Consider the following 15528-nt stretch of genomic DNA (forward strand, 5'->3'; position numbering starts at 1 on the left):
AAGTCGAGGGAGTTTCCGTCTTCATGCGTTGGAGAATTAGTAAGCTGCGAAAGGCCAAATGAGGAGGTTAGAGATAAAAGGTGAGTAGCAGATGGGGAGAGGGGAAGAGCAATGGGGATGTTGAAATCTCCCATGATGAGGGTAGGGATGTCACATGAGAGAAAATGTGGAAGCCAAGTGGCAAAATGATCCAGGAACTGATGGGAGGGGCCGGGAGGACGATACACCACCGCCACTCGCATGGAGAAGGGGGTGTAGAGTCTGACGGCATGGACCTCAAAAGAAGGGAAGACAAGTGAGGGTACTTGAGGGATAACCTGAAAGGTACATTTTGGTGATAGGAGCAGACCAACGCCTCCACCAGCTCTATTGTCTGATCTTGGGGTATGAGAGAAGTGTAGCCCCCCGTATGAAAGAGCAGCAGCAGCGGTAGTGTCTGACTGCTGGATCCAGGTTTCAGTAAGAGCCAGGAGGTTAAGAAAATTAGAAAGGAAGAAGTCATGAATGAAGGAGAGTTTGTTACACACTGAGCGAGAATTCCAAAGTGCACAATTAAGAGAGACAGATGGCATGCAGGGAATATTAATAAGATTAGAGGGGTTTCTGAGTGTAGCAGTTGGGGGGTTTGACTTTCTATAACATGGGGGACCAGGGTTGGGAGCAATGTCTCCTGCGACTAGGAGAAGGAGGATAGAAAGAGTGAGCAGATGGTTAAGTGATTTGGGAGAGCGTCTTTGATGTTGAATGGTGGGACTGCCTGGATCTGTGCAATTTAACAATGTGAAAAGAGCGTGAGTGCTATACATAGGAGAGGAAAGAAGCGAGGGGCCAATATGGATGGAGTGTAGAGAGTTAATGCCAGGGCGGTGGATGTGTGTGAATGCAGCGGCCAGGATATAAATTACACAAATGCATATGGTATATATTTGTTGTACTCCAAATGTACAGGGAGTAGATGTATATAAATGTCTTACCTGTCTCCTGCTCTGTCTAACTGCCATGTTATAACTGCCAGAAGTACTTTGATACATGTACTTCGATTACATGTGCATAAATGCCACCCCTGCATAAATGCTCCCCCTAGCTATGTCTGAATATATAGGAGGTTAAGGCTAAGTTTTTTTTTTTTTTTTTTTGTTGGCTCTCTCTTCTTGTTAATCAATCACACTAAATTGAGACACCAGGACCCAATAAAATGTTGTGGTCAAATAAACACATGTCCAGCACTACATGGATCATAAAGCACTTTGAAAAGTTTCTTGACCTCACAACATAAGGGGACAAGCAGAGTAAGTTGAAAAAAACTATATACCAGATATAAGCTTGCAGAGTTGAAAACACATAGATAGCATTCAGGATTAACTGCTTGCTGACATTGAATGGAGACACAGGAGTGGATTCAGAGCAGAGATTGGAAAAGCTGGTTACCTGTATGAAGAGAATAGAGATGCGTGTCACATTCATCCATGTTATAACTGCCAGAAGTACTTTGATACATGTACTTCGATTACATGTGCATAAATGCCACATCATATATATTACATTTAGTCCTAGGTTTATAGTCTGATCCTTCTATTTAAGATACTAATTCATCATTAACCATGCTTGGTGAAAACTTTAAAAACATGCAGTGTGTGTCTGTGGCAGTATTTTTGTGTTGCTCACTAGCTTCATGTCTGTCACACTTTTGTTGTAGGGATACTACATTTGTAAAGTTTTGCACTGTTCCATGGGCTATGGGCTAACAATTGTGTTATATCATATTTAACAGTCGGTACTGTATAAAACCATATCTGTACAGATGTCTCACATTTTTGGGGCTTTGGCCTAACTAGGCTGCCATACTTAGCCATGTGTGAATTTCCAGAGCAAATGGAAAAAAAAAATTAGCCTTGCAAGTGTAAATTACGTTGTTTAAATGAGAAGATGATCGCCTATGACTTAGTTTACATGTAAGGATCATAATGTGCTTCATACTACTATTAAGCGCCCATACACAACATATTGCCAAAAAAATAAAACACACTTGGACTGTTTGTATGTCACATTTGTTGGTTGACCCACCACTGAATCTGTCTGAGTGTGCTAAATTGAAGATTTAGACTTAATTCTGGACACCACACAAAATATTTTACTCACTGCAAGCCCTTACATATGTCTGCTGGTAATTTTTACTTATGTAAAGGTTTGTGTTGTTCTACACATCACAAGTCTGGCAGGCTATGTTGTTTCTAAGCGGATCTTATACATGGGCATGGTGAACAAACATCACATTTTGGGTCACAGCATGGATGAAAATGGTCACACACTTCTTAGTCTTAGTGTCCAGGCCAAAAGTGTTTGGACATTTTTGTGAAAATAATGTACAGCACTCCCCAACTGCATACAAATTGGGCTCCAAAGGCACAATGTGTTTAGAAGTGAAACAGAAAGTAAATTCACTTCAAATGTCTCACAAAAAGTCTACACTTCTCTTCATCCCAGCCTGCTCTGCACCCATTGGTCCCCATTGTGGCCTACTTACTGCGATCAGGATGGCACCTGCTCTTCAGCCAGAGTCAGGGTAAGCCTCTATGTGTTGCAGCAGTAGCCTGTTACAGTGCACCAGTATTATTGCAGGCGTGTTTGATTCTTATCTCTTTTACTCTCCTGAGAAGTGTAGGCTTTTTGTGAGACATTTGAATTGAATTTACTTTCTGTTTCACTTCTAAACACATTGTGCCTTTGGAGCCCAATTTTTATGCAGTTGGGGAGCGCCGTACATTATTTTCTAATTTATCTATGTTTTATTTTGACAGTTTGAGCACAGATTATGTCTAGGTACCACCAGGCCGTCTCTTGTAGTGGTCAGCGCCAGTCTTGTGTGGTTGGCTGTGGCATGAATCGGCTCTTCAGCTTGTCCCATATGAGATCACAGGTTGAGCACACAATCCCGGATATGGTTGATGTTCCATGGAGGAACTCAAAATGGAGGGAAGAAAATGAATTACCAGTAGCCAGGACTCTGTTCACAAAATGGTTTAGGTGTCTAGCAATACTAAAAAGGTATAGAATATGATGGAAAGGAAAACAATACTAACATAGTGAAGCTCAGACAGCACATATAATTATAACAGATATGTTGAATAAAATCTAAAGAACAACCATGAAGGAAGCACATAGGTGTAAGTTAGAATAGCCAGGTCTGAAATTTGGCATGTTACTAGTTTGGTTGAGGGTAATAGGATTAGGTTAATAGTAATACGTCATAGACAAATTGTTTTTTGGCCTGTAGTTGTAGGAGAATGTTAAGCAAGACATATATGGCTGTTTAATGTTTAGTGCGTAACCTAGGGAAATCAAACATTACACAATATAATGTGAAAGCCTGAGTCAAATGTGTGATTTACAAAAGTTACCTCAAGGTTACTAGCAAACGCTCCTCCGGAGAAATGCTTAGTCGCATGCAGGTGTCTTGTCTGAGAAGGTAAGGACGCAAAAACTCCAGAATTGTGTCAAATCCAGAAATGGATAGGCGACAAAAAGCCACAAACTTCAATGGGTATTGGCAAAGTTCAACATACAACTTGGTAAAATGACCATGTGCCCCACGGAGTAATAGTATAGGGTGAACCCATAGTCTTTTTTTTCCCCGTGGTTCCTGACCAAGCATAAGTTGGCGAACCCCAAAGCGACGTGTCACAAGCCATGCCAACAACAACAACGCCTCATTTGAAATAGACATATTTGTGAGGCCTAAGGAATAATAACACACAACCCTAAGCTAATATGTCATTGTATTAACCCTTTTGTCAATTTTTGAAACACTCATCACTAATGGCTCACACCTTTCCCATTTTAAAGCATTAAATTGACACTTTAACCCTTCATTTGCACATAGAAACCTTAGGTTTGGATACGTATTCACACGGACAGCACACGGATGGAAAACACGTACACACGGATCGCAAGCGGATGACACTCGGATGGTATACGTGTCCACATGGACACAGATTGCTCCAGGACGCTGTTTACCGGTACCGGAAATATCTGGACGTGTGAAACCGCCCTAGGTAGCTTTTTGTAATCCTTCGAGATACTATAAAAATATTGGCAGTAACTTTGGATTTTTCTTTACTGTTAAGACAAGTTTCCTCAATGTGTTTTTTTTTTTTGCTGCTGCATAATTTCGTGCACAGAAAATCCAGCATCTTACAGTTTCAGCAAAGTCTGTGGGATTTATATGAATCTCATGCCCCCTGTGCTTTTTTTTCTTACAATGTGGAAACTGACCAGCAATCAGCGAATTCTGCGACATATCAAATATTTGTGTAGGTAAAAAAACGCATTTGCATTTTTACTTAGTTTTCACAGTGGAAACTCTGGACAAAAAAATAGATAACCTGCACATGACTCTATCAATACAGTTTCTTCAATGTTAGGTAACAGGAAAGTTCCAAACTTAAGCAGCCTTGTATACAACATGATACACTAATGGGAGACAAAAAACACAGCTGCAATAATGAGATAGAAACACAAATGTAAAAAAAATGCAATAAAAACGGGAATTAACCTAATTTAGCTAGTTGGTGCAGAAAACAGAAAATCTGCCACATCAAAAACTCAACAAATATTCATCATCGTAATGTGACCTAAGGCTGGGTTCACAAGCCTTAGGTTACAGAAAAAAATTACGATTTTCCACCCGTGTCATCATCCTTATGCAATCTGTATGTCCATTCAGCCCACCCAAATGGCATTCTTTTTTACATGAACACGTTAATAAATAATAAAGGTTAAATATTAGTGATGAGCGAGTATACTTGTTGCTCAGGTTTTCCCTAGCATGCTTAGGTGTCCTCCGAGTATTTTGGCATGCTCGGAGATTTAGTTCTTGTTGTCTCAGCTGCATGATTGCGGCTGCTGGACAGGCTGAATACATGTGAGGAATGCCTGTTTGTTAGGGAATCCCCACATGTATTCAGCCTGTCTACAAGTCGCAAATCATGCAGATGAGACGACGAAATCTAAATCTCCGAGCACGCCAAAATACTCGGAGATCACCCGAGCATGCTCGGGAAAACCTGAGCAACAAGTATACTCGCTCATCACTATTAAATATAATTTTGTATCTTTAAATTTGTAATGCAGCTGTGAAAAACCCATGGCGTATGGATGTGATCAGTTTTTTTTATGCACCTCTTGTCTTATAATGGGCGAGTCTGACCCAGAATACGGATCAAATTAATACATGCTGCAACTTTTTTACACACAGACCATGAGTCCGTGTGTAAAAAAAAAAAAAATCAGTTTTACATTCAGAACACTATACGGACGTTTAAAAAATTATTCTGAGCAAGCTGTAAAAGGGGTTTTTCAAGAACAGAATACTTATAGACTTTCTTGAATTGGCAACTAATAGTATTTTGATGCTGGTCCACCTCTCAGCAGCTCCTGAATCATCTTGAAGGAGCCTCCTTAAGGGAACCCTGTCACCAGCAAAAAACGCTGTTAACCTGCAGATATGGGGTTAATCTGCAAGTTAATAGCTTTGCAAACCTGCCTTGCACCCGCACTTAGCCAAACGCTGTGGGGAGAAAATTATCTTTATTTTCCCCGCAGCGTCACAGTGTCAGCTTTGGGGGTGGCTCTGGTGCGTATTCAGTCACCAATTGGCAGCTGGAACTGACAGCCAACCCCAATGCAGAGCGAGTGTCAGTCAGTGCCAGGGGTATGGTTACAGCCCCAGCTCTGTATTGCATATTTTTTTGTATTTTTTTTTATAAGTTTTTGATGTTGGAGATTTTCCATTGTATTTATGCACCCCTTATGTAAATTAGGTTACTTGCATTTTTTCATTGAGTTTTTCAGTGCGTATTTTACACACATTTTTTACTTGTTTTCAACACTGCATTTTTTTGTCTCATATCAGTATCTCATGTTTTATTAACTTTTATTAATTCTGCTTTGCTTTTGATACTTCCAGATATTTGACTTAAAGCTTTATTGATACTGTCATATTCATACAGTCATATTCATACAGTCATGTTTATACATGCTTGTTTTGAGTGTTTCAGCAGCTGAAATGCACTAAAAATGTGTTTTTTACCTTCAAATGTTCTGCATTTAATCCAAATCTATGGGGAAAATCCACACAAAATTCAGAGATTTCAGGAAATCACATTCACCCAAAATCTCATCTTGGGGACTTATCACCAATAGTCAATAAGAAAATTGCATAGTATATAGTAATTTACAATGTCACATTGTACATTGTATGTTAAATTAAACATCTGCATTAAGAGTGGGCAGCATGGTGACTCAGTGGTTAGCACTGCAGCGTTGGGGTCCTGGGTTCAAATCCCACCAAGGGTGACATCTGCAAGTAGTTTGTATATTCTCCCTGTGTTTCTGTGGGTTTCCTCCCACATTCCAAAGACAGACTGATAGGGAATTGTGAGCTCCATTGGGGACAGTGATGAAAATGTCTGTAAAGCTCTGTGGATAACAAATAAGATACTGACTTGTAAAATATGGGATGCAGTTTGGGATTACTATTATGAAATTATAAAAATTTGTTTTAAGCATGTATTAAATGTATTAAATGTTCCTTCTTTTGTCTTTACAGGATTATACTTTGACAATGTATTTTCAGCAATACTGGAGAGATAAGAGACTAGCTTATACAGGAATCCCCCTCAACCTTACACTTGACAACCGAGTGGCAGATCAGTTGTGGGTTCCTGACACTTATTTTCTGAATGACAAAAAGTCTTTTGTGCATGGTGTTACTGTAAAAAATCGGATGATCCGACTTCATCCAGATGGGACAGTGCTCTATGGCTTAAGGTAAGCAAGACATCACCAGATTAATTACTGTATCTTTAGAAAACACTATATGTTATAAAACAAATATTTCTTTGTTAGCTAAATTACACAAACTTTATTTCTGTTGCTTATTTGATTAATACTGTTAATACTGTTATACAGTATATCAGCAAATATTTCTGATTTCTTTTTGATACTTTTTTTATTGATCCTGCGATTACTTACTGGCTACCATGCTTAGGTTAGTTTCACACTAGCATTTTTTGCCAGCAGCGCACGCCGCCGCTAAGCCCCACCCCTGCCCGCCCCCTCCAGTCATCTCCGCCTAGTATCGCATACGGCTGCATGCGATCTGCACACCCTATCTTTAGCATAGGGTGCGCAGACCATGCGCTGACCGTGCGCTAGTAGAATTTAGCGTGCGCGGCGCCCTTTTGACGGTACTCTGAGCGTGCCAAAATACAACATAGAGCGTTCGGTGCGCACCGCACGCTAAATTCTATTAGCGCACAGTCAGTGCACGGTCTGCGCACCCTATGCTAAAGATGGGGTGTGCAGATCGCATGCAGCCGTGTGCGATACTAGGCAGAGATGACCGGAGGGGGTGGGCAGGGGCGGGGCTTAGCCACGACATGCGCTGCTGGCAAAAAATGCTAGTGTGAAACTAGCCTTATTTATTGCTCACGTGCTTGATTTCACTGGCAAGTGTTAGGGATGGCAGAATGCACTGAATAAAAATAAATAATAAAGTGCAATCGGAACCCGGGGTCCACCATGCAGAGATGAAATATTTCTGTTAGTGAACAATGGTGGAACTAAACAGCGAACGATCACCTTAAACACACTGTGTTAAAAGTCACACAGTGTGAAGAGAACTCAGAGTACCCAGCTCAGTTAGTGCACAGAGTGGTACTGCTAAAAGTATGCAAGGCACTAAACCCTGATAAACGTCACAGAGGAAGTAGCACGTGGGATGGACTTGCACTGTTATTCAACTGTGCTAACCGCACACAAGAAAGAGACAGATGCAGAGCCAAGGAAAAGAACTCAAGTGACGCTAGGTGCAAGACCTTGTCACTTTCCCAGGGAGGTATAGCCTGAGGGTTGGACTTGCTCTGTAACTCAACTTTGCTAACCACACACAAGAAAGATGCTAAGCCAAGGGTGTTAGGCATCGAGTTCCCACCACTGCACAGGGGGAATCTCAAGCCATGCCTCTGCAGTCTCCCATTCTTCTTCAGCCACATAGGTTCCTGCTCAGCAGAGATGTTGGTCCCAGTGTCTTGCTCAGGCTAAAGCTCTGCGTCTGGTTGCTGCTGCTGCCCCAAGTTCAGCTATAGCATTCAGCATTAGTCAGCAGCGAGCAGACGCTCCTGGGACTACGTCCTGCTTTTTCCCTTCTGAGCATGCCTGTGAGATGACCCCTCATAGGTGGTCGGAGGTCACATGCTCAGGTTCTCAAGCAGCTCGGATTGGGCCATCAGCAAGGTCCTGGAAGGCTGTGGCTATAAAAGGATCACATGGCTTGTCGGGTCGTATCAAGGATGAACTTGCCGGTCGAGATACTCCTACCTCCTTAGAGGATGTAATCTCTTTGTACACACGTATTGACTTACGTTTTCAAGAGCGTTCACGTGAGTCTGCTAGAGAACGTAAAATTAATCGCCCCCCTCCAGTCACCTATAGGCCTCCCAGTCCGTGACCTACTGCGTCGTCTGCTGCATTCACACCTGATCCAATGCAAGTGGATCGGGTCAATATGGCGGAGCAGCGTCGGAGAGAGACAGTCGTGCAAGGCCTATGTTTCTACTGTGGCAGCGTCTCTCACTTACTTCGTTCTTGTCCGGTGTGCCTGGGAAACACTTCCAGCTAGGTCTAGTAGGAGACACCTCCCTAGGTGAACAGGATTCCTCTCTGCCTTTGACTCTTTCGGTTCAGATTAATTTAAGCCCTATGCAATACTCGGAGGTGGCTTAAGTGGATTTGGGTGCAGCAGGGAACTTCATAGGTCTCGAGGAGGTCAACAAATACCACATTCTGGTCAAGGACCTGGCGAACCCACTGTTGATTTCTTCAATGGATGGTTGACCCCTGCGAGAGATCATAACTAAGGTTACTGAAGAGGTAGAACTGCAGATTGGAGCCCTGCATTGCGAGAGAATTGCATTCTATGTATTGCCTCACTTTTCTCATGCCATTCTTCTCGGTCTTCCCTGGTTAAGGGCACACGAACCGATCCTTGATTGGCGGTCCGGGGATGTTCTGCGCTGGGGTCAGGACTGCCGGAATCATTGTCTACCATCCGTTCGCCCTGTCAGAGAATCTCGACCAGCTTCCGTTCCAGTCAGATTACCAGTCGCCTATTGGTCCTTCGCCGATGTTTTCTGCAAGAAGGAGGCAGAGAACCTTCCTCCTCATTGTGCCTACGACTGCCCGAATGACCTTATTCCTGGCTCTACTCCTCCTCGAGGTAGAATCTACCTTCTCTCTCCAGCTGAAACCCAGGCTAAGTCAGATTATATCCAGGAAAATTTGGCCAAAGGCTTCATTTGGATGTCTACTTCTCCTGCTGGCACAGGATTCTTTTTTGTCAGAAAGAAAGATGGCTCCCTTCGACCCTGCATCAATTACAGAGGTGTTAATGACATTACTTACCATCAAGAATAAGTACCCTCTGCCACTCATCCCTGAGCTCTTTGATTGACTACGGGGAGCTCGGATCTTCACTAAACTTGATCTTTGCGGGGCTTACAATTTGGTCTAGATTCACGCCAGGGACGAGTGGAAGACCGCGTTTCAATACCTGGGACGGCCATTACGATTACCTGGTCATGCCCTTCAGCCTCTGCAACGCTCCTGCAGTTTTTCAGGAGTTAGTTAATGATATCTTCCGGGACCTCTTCTATTGTGTGGTGGTTTACCTGGACGACATCTTGGTTTTTTCTCCGGATCTTCCTACCCACAGAAGGAATGTTCGTCAGGTATTGCTACGTTTACGAGACAATCAGCATTACGCCAAATTCGAGAAGTGTATCTTTGAACAGACCTCTTTGCCTTTTTTGGGATATATTATCTACGATTCTGGTCTTATGATCCAGAGAAGATGTCTGCTATCCTCAACTGGCCATGACCGCAAGGAATTAAAGCCATACAACATTTCCTGGGCTTTGTGAATTACTACCCACAATTCATCCCTCCTTTTTCTTCATTATCTCAGCCAATCTCGTCCCTCATCCATAAGGGGTCCAATCCCAAGGCCTGGTCAGCAGCAGCGGAAAGTGCTTTTGTAACCTTAAATCAGGTGTTTGCAAAAGCACCAGTATTACATCATCCAGAGGCCAGTAATTCATTCTTGAGGTGGACACTTCATCCACGGGAGCGGGTGCTGTACTCTCTCAGAAGTCTCCCTCTGGTCCTTTAGTTCCCTGAGTTTTTTCCTCCAGAGGCTTCTCTACCTCTGAACACAACTATTCCTTTGGGGACATTAAGATTGGAGGAATGGTGGTATATATCCTGGACGGAGCTGTACATCCTTTTGTTATCTACCATGACCACAAGAATATATCGTACATACAGTCTGCTCAAAGGCTTAATCTCCAACAAGCCAGGTGGTCCTTGATTTTTGCTCTGTTTGACTTCAAACTCTGCTTTCGGCCAGGTATTAAGAATGCCAAAGCAGACGCGTTGTCTAGATCCTTCCTGTTGGAGGATACTGAAGAAGAACCCTCTCATATTATCAATCCCACCAGAGTTATCATCGTAGCTCTGCTCAGACTTTCTCACCTTCCACCGGGTAAAGGCCCCGTCACACTAAACGATGTCCCAGCGATCCCATCAATGATCCGACATGATGGGATCGCTGGGACATTGTTAGACAGCCCCAGCGATCAGGACCAGCAATGCTGGATGCTGGTTTCTAATGTAAACGTCGAGTATCCAGGAGCCGCGCGACTCCTGGATACCCGCTGTTTACCTTGGAAACCGGCATACACGCTGGTTTCCAAGGTAAACATCAGGTATCTAGGAGCCGCACGACTCCTGGATACCCGACGTTTACCTTGTAAACCAGCATGTACGCCGGTTTCCAAGGTAAACAGCGGGTATCCAGGAGCCGCGGCTCCTGGATACCCAACGTTTACATTAGAAACCAGCGTCCAGCATCGCTGATCGCTGGTCTCTCGCTGCCACATGCAGCGATGCGCGCTGGGCATCAGGAGACCAGCGATCAAAAAATGGCCCAGGCCGCTCGAGCACGATCAGCGATAACCGGCAGGGGGCCCGGTCGCTGATCCCCGTCACACACAGCGCTCTCGCTGGCGAGATCGCTGATGTGTCACAAAATCAGCGATCTCGCTAGCGAGATTGCTTAGTGTGACCGGGCCTTAAGACATTTGTGGCAAAGCCCGACAGAATAAAGATTCTCTGCTGTTCTCTGCTGGGGTCACTCCTCTAAATTAGCCGGCCATGCAGGTGTTAGGAAAACGATGGCTCTCATCTCTCGCTACTATTGGTGGCCTTCTCTCTGTCAAGATGTGTAAGACTTTACGGCTTATCCATCCTGTGCCAAGAATAAGATCCCTAGGAAACTTCCTTCCAGGCTCTTGCAACCTCTTGCTGTGCCCTCAGCTCCCAGGCAGCATAGAGCCATGGATTTTATTACCAATCTACCGTGTTGATCGGATTGTATGGTTCTTTTTGTGGTTGTGGACCGTTTTTCTTAAATGGCACACTTTGTACTCTTACCCAGGCTGCCTTCAGCTCCTGAATTGGTGAAAATCTTCATTAACCATATCCTCAAGTAACATGGCTTCCCTCTACGCATAGTATCCGATAGAGGTGTGCAATATACTTCCCGCTTATGGAGAGCTCTATGGAAACTCATGAAGGTGACCAAGTGGAGCGAGTTAAACAGGTTCTAACTTCTTATCTTCGACACTTATGTAATGTTAATCAGGATGATTGGGTCAGTCTTTTTCCCTGGGCGGAGTTCAGATATAACAATCATTCCAGTGAATCCTCTGCCAAGTCTCCATTCTTCATAGTGTTGGATCAACACCCCAACATACATCTCCTGGTACCCCTTGTCTCGGGTGTGCCAGCGGCCAACACATGTCAATGGAGTTTTCCCAGATCTGGAAAAAGACCAAAAGTTCACTTGAAAAAGCCTCCTACAGGTTGAAAAGACATGCGGACAAGAGCCGCTTGGACTCTACTAAATATCTTCCAGGTGAAAAAGTGTGGCTCGCATCCAAATATATCAGACTCAAGATTCCATCCGACAAACTGGGCCCCCATTACATTGGTCCCTTTGAAGTTTTAAAGAAACTCAATGAGGTCACCTACAAGTTGACATTGCCTGTCATGCTCCGTATCCCCAACGCCTTCCATGTATCGTTTCTTAAACCCATGGTGCTCAACCGCTTCCATGCCACATCCAGTCATACCCCGCCATTCTTTAACACTGGGGATGTTTTTGAAGTAAAAGATATTCTTGCCATGAAGAAGGTTCGAGGGAGAACTTTCTTACCAATTGATTGGAAGGGTTTTGGTCCTGAGGAGAGGTAATGGGAGCCCCAGGAGAACATTCATGCTCTACATCCTCGGAAAGTTCCTGACCGGTCTTAAGTAGGAGGGGCATAAGGGAGGTGGTACTGTTACCGCCGCGGCCGATGACCCTGCCACCGCTCCCCGGGCCTTCTGTGCTGGTGATGTGGGGGTCACGTCGGGTGTCTCCTGGCTTGCGTACCTCCCGGGGCGGCCATGGACTGTGCCTGTGCAGTGTGCCTCTTAGGCTGCGGGCGCACGCTTGCTTGGTTCCTTTGTTTGGTTTCCAGGTGTCCTGACCTGGAAGTGCCCTCCTCCTCTGTGTCTGACATCAGTATTTCTGGCACTCTCTCTCTCACATCAGCACCTGGTGATTCACTCTGGTGCATACCTTGTACTGGTGTGTCTTAGGACCCAGCGCTCTCCACAGGGTGCATGCTTTGCTTATTCATGTATCTTCTGTACTTTACCCTGTGCGCACTCTGCTCTGCCCTGGTCTCCCGTACATTACCGTGTGCACATCCTGCCCTATCCTGGTCTTATGAACTTTACCCTCTGCACCCGCTGCTTTGCCCTGGTCTCCCGTACATTACCCTGTGTGAACTCTGCTCTGTCCTGGTCTCCTGTACATTACCCGGTACACGCTCTGCTCTGCCCTGATCTCCATCACATTTCCCAGTGCGCAACCTGCACCGTCTTGGTCTCTGTCTCCTATGAGCCGGTCCCTGATACTAGCTATCTCGGTGTGCATACCCCCAGGCCTGCTCCTAATGCTCCTGTATATGGGTTGGTTCCACCTGGTCAGCTCACTTGGGACCGGTCGGTCCCGTGACCCAGTGGGTCCACTTTAGGAACCGTGACACAGTGTATATCGCGACATGTGTAAGCATAGTGGTAGAGTATCCACTCACAAACATCACACATAAGTGATACTAGCGTGCCTGCGTGCACCGCTGGGGGAATTTTATATACTAGGCTTCACCTGAAACTCATGCCCAGTCGGCCAAGATATTGCGCGTGGGCCAATCTGGAGCTGCCACCTCCCCAGAGCAGCACACGTCTGACCACCAATGAGCAGACGCCACATCACGGACATGCTCAGTCGGGTGCACTCTGGACTTAGACTCCCAATTGTCAGGCTGCACCTGCACCTTGCTGGTTGCCATAGACTTGGCTGGAGAACCAGCAGTAAGCAAACGAATCTCACAAGCCTGAACAAGATGCTGGGACCGACGTCTGTGCTGAGCAGCACTCGCAGCAGCTGGGCCATAATGGGAGACCACAGCCGCAGGTACTGCTTGGGATTTATCCCGCACAGTGGAAGAACATTGACGCCTAACAACAAGTCTCTCATTTACTCCTGGAATCTGCTTACGTGTCGTAAGAAATTCACGTTAAACGAAAAAAGAGTACACATCTTTTTTTAAGGGAGCATATTGTAACCAACGTTATAGATCTTTAAAGTGTTTTTGCCACCTAATTTAAGAGCAGAATTAAGTAGGGGTGGAGACCCTGATTCCATAAATTTGTAACTTACTGGGCTGTGGGCTGTAGTTATGATAAAATCAGAGTTTCATGAGCAGGAAATTATCTGTAGAGGGCTAAAAAAAAATAAATGTTTCCATGTGTCAACCGAGTCCTGTTCTAATATTTCTCATGGACTCGTTGACTTGCATGGCCAAGTGTAATCCGAATATATGATCAAATGTGGACATTCAGTGATTTTTTTTCCTCAGACTGGCTTGGTCCAAGGAAAAAATATGACGTGCACATTTTCATAGAACAACATTGGTCCCTGTGCGATCTGATGTTTTGCTGGATCACTCTTGGACAGAAAATATAATCATGTGCACAAGCCCCTTCATATACAGTATGTGTGCTCTGTGCAGAGACTTAACGCATGATTTCTTCTTTTCAAAGTGTTTACAAAAAAGAGGAAATATTTGTCACAAGTGGATGAAAGGCAATTTAGACATCAACTTAGAAAAGATTTCTTTATAGTTAGTTAAAATATGGAATTCCCTACCTGAAGAGATAGTGAAGCTATGTCAGCACCATAATGGCAATCTAATAGCAAATGGCATGTAGGGTTATGATTATCTGGCAATTAATGACTGAGAAAGGTTGAGCCTAATTAACCTGTGTCTCTTCTAAACCTATGTAACTCTATAACTATGTAATATGTGCAGTCGTGCATGCTGTGTTTGTGTGGTTTGGGGCTTTCTCCAATACATAGTGTTTAAGCATTGGCCTAATTAGCTCTTCAGTGAAAAAATATGCGGTTAAGTGTATTTAAGATTGTGTGTTCCCAAACAGAAATGAAGCTCATGGCATCCATATGTAAAATGTTCCCCCTTTTAAGAACTATTATTATGATAACATTGCTTAATTGTTCATTATAATGCAAAAAATGACTATTAAGCTATGGGCCCACGTAGCGTTTTAAAACCCACAATGAAAACCGGACTCCTTCCCAGAAATCGCGTGTTTTTTCCGCGCGATTTCACTGCAATTTTACCGCGATTCTGTTTGCGATTTTGCCGCGATTTTCTCAAACACTTTCCAAGCGATTTGAAGCATCACTTGGAAAGTGATTGACAGGTTGGTCACACTCGTCAAACATAGTGTTTGACAAGTGTGACCAGCTTTTTACTATTGAGGCCGCCTATGCGGCATCAATAGTAAAATATAAAATGTTAAAAATGATAAAAAAATAAAAAATGGAGGTATATTTACCTTCCGACGTCCCGCGCTGCCATCCCGGGCCTCAGCGTTCCCAGCGATGCCTTGCGAGACCTGTGATGACGTTGGTCTCGCGTTACTATAGCGATCTCGCGAGACCGCGTCATCACAGGACCTTGCCGCAAGGCATTACTGGGAACGCTGAGGCCCGGGATGGCAGCGCGGGACGTCGGAAGGTAAATATACCCCAATTTTTTATTTTTTATTCTTTTTTTTACAGGGGTATGGTACCCAGGGCCTGGAGGACAGTCTCCTCTCCTCCACATCGTGGGTACCAACTGCACATGAGACGCTTAACTTCCCGCATGGTGGGCATAGCCACATGCGGGAAGTAAGCGATTCTCATGCATTCCTATGGGTGCAGAATCGCGGCAATTCTTTGCGATTCCGCACAAAAAAATGATCATGCTGCGATTTTTTCCGCGATGCGATTCC

The 15528-nt window shown here is 44.3% G+C and overlaps 1 protein-coding gene across 2 annotated transcripts in view; it reads left to right on the forward strand.

Moving 5' to 3' along the window:
* The window catches only part of GABRB3 (gamma-aminobutyric acid type A receptor subunit beta3), a 447629-nt gene that overhangs the window by 211500 nt on the left and 220601 nt on the right, over positions 1–15528 (forward strand). For both annotated transcript variants that reach the window (XM_073541491.1, XM_073541492.1), the window contains exon 4: positions 6608–6828. In XM_073541491.1, coding sequence (XP_073397592.1) covers positions 6608–6828 — 221 coding nt within the window. The remainder of the gene's footprint in view (positions 1–6607; positions 6829–15528) is intronic.

The sequence above is a fragment of the Dendrobates tinctorius genome, unplaced genomic scaffold (genome assembly GCF_039654945.1).
Source record: "Dendrobates tinctorius isolate UK_male_01 unplaced genomic scaffold, ASM3965494v1 ptg000121l, whole genome shotgun sequence".
Classification (NCBI taxonomy): domain Eukaryota; kingdom Metazoa; phylum Chordata; class Amphibia; order Anura; family Dendrobatidae; genus Dendrobates; species Dendrobates tinctorius.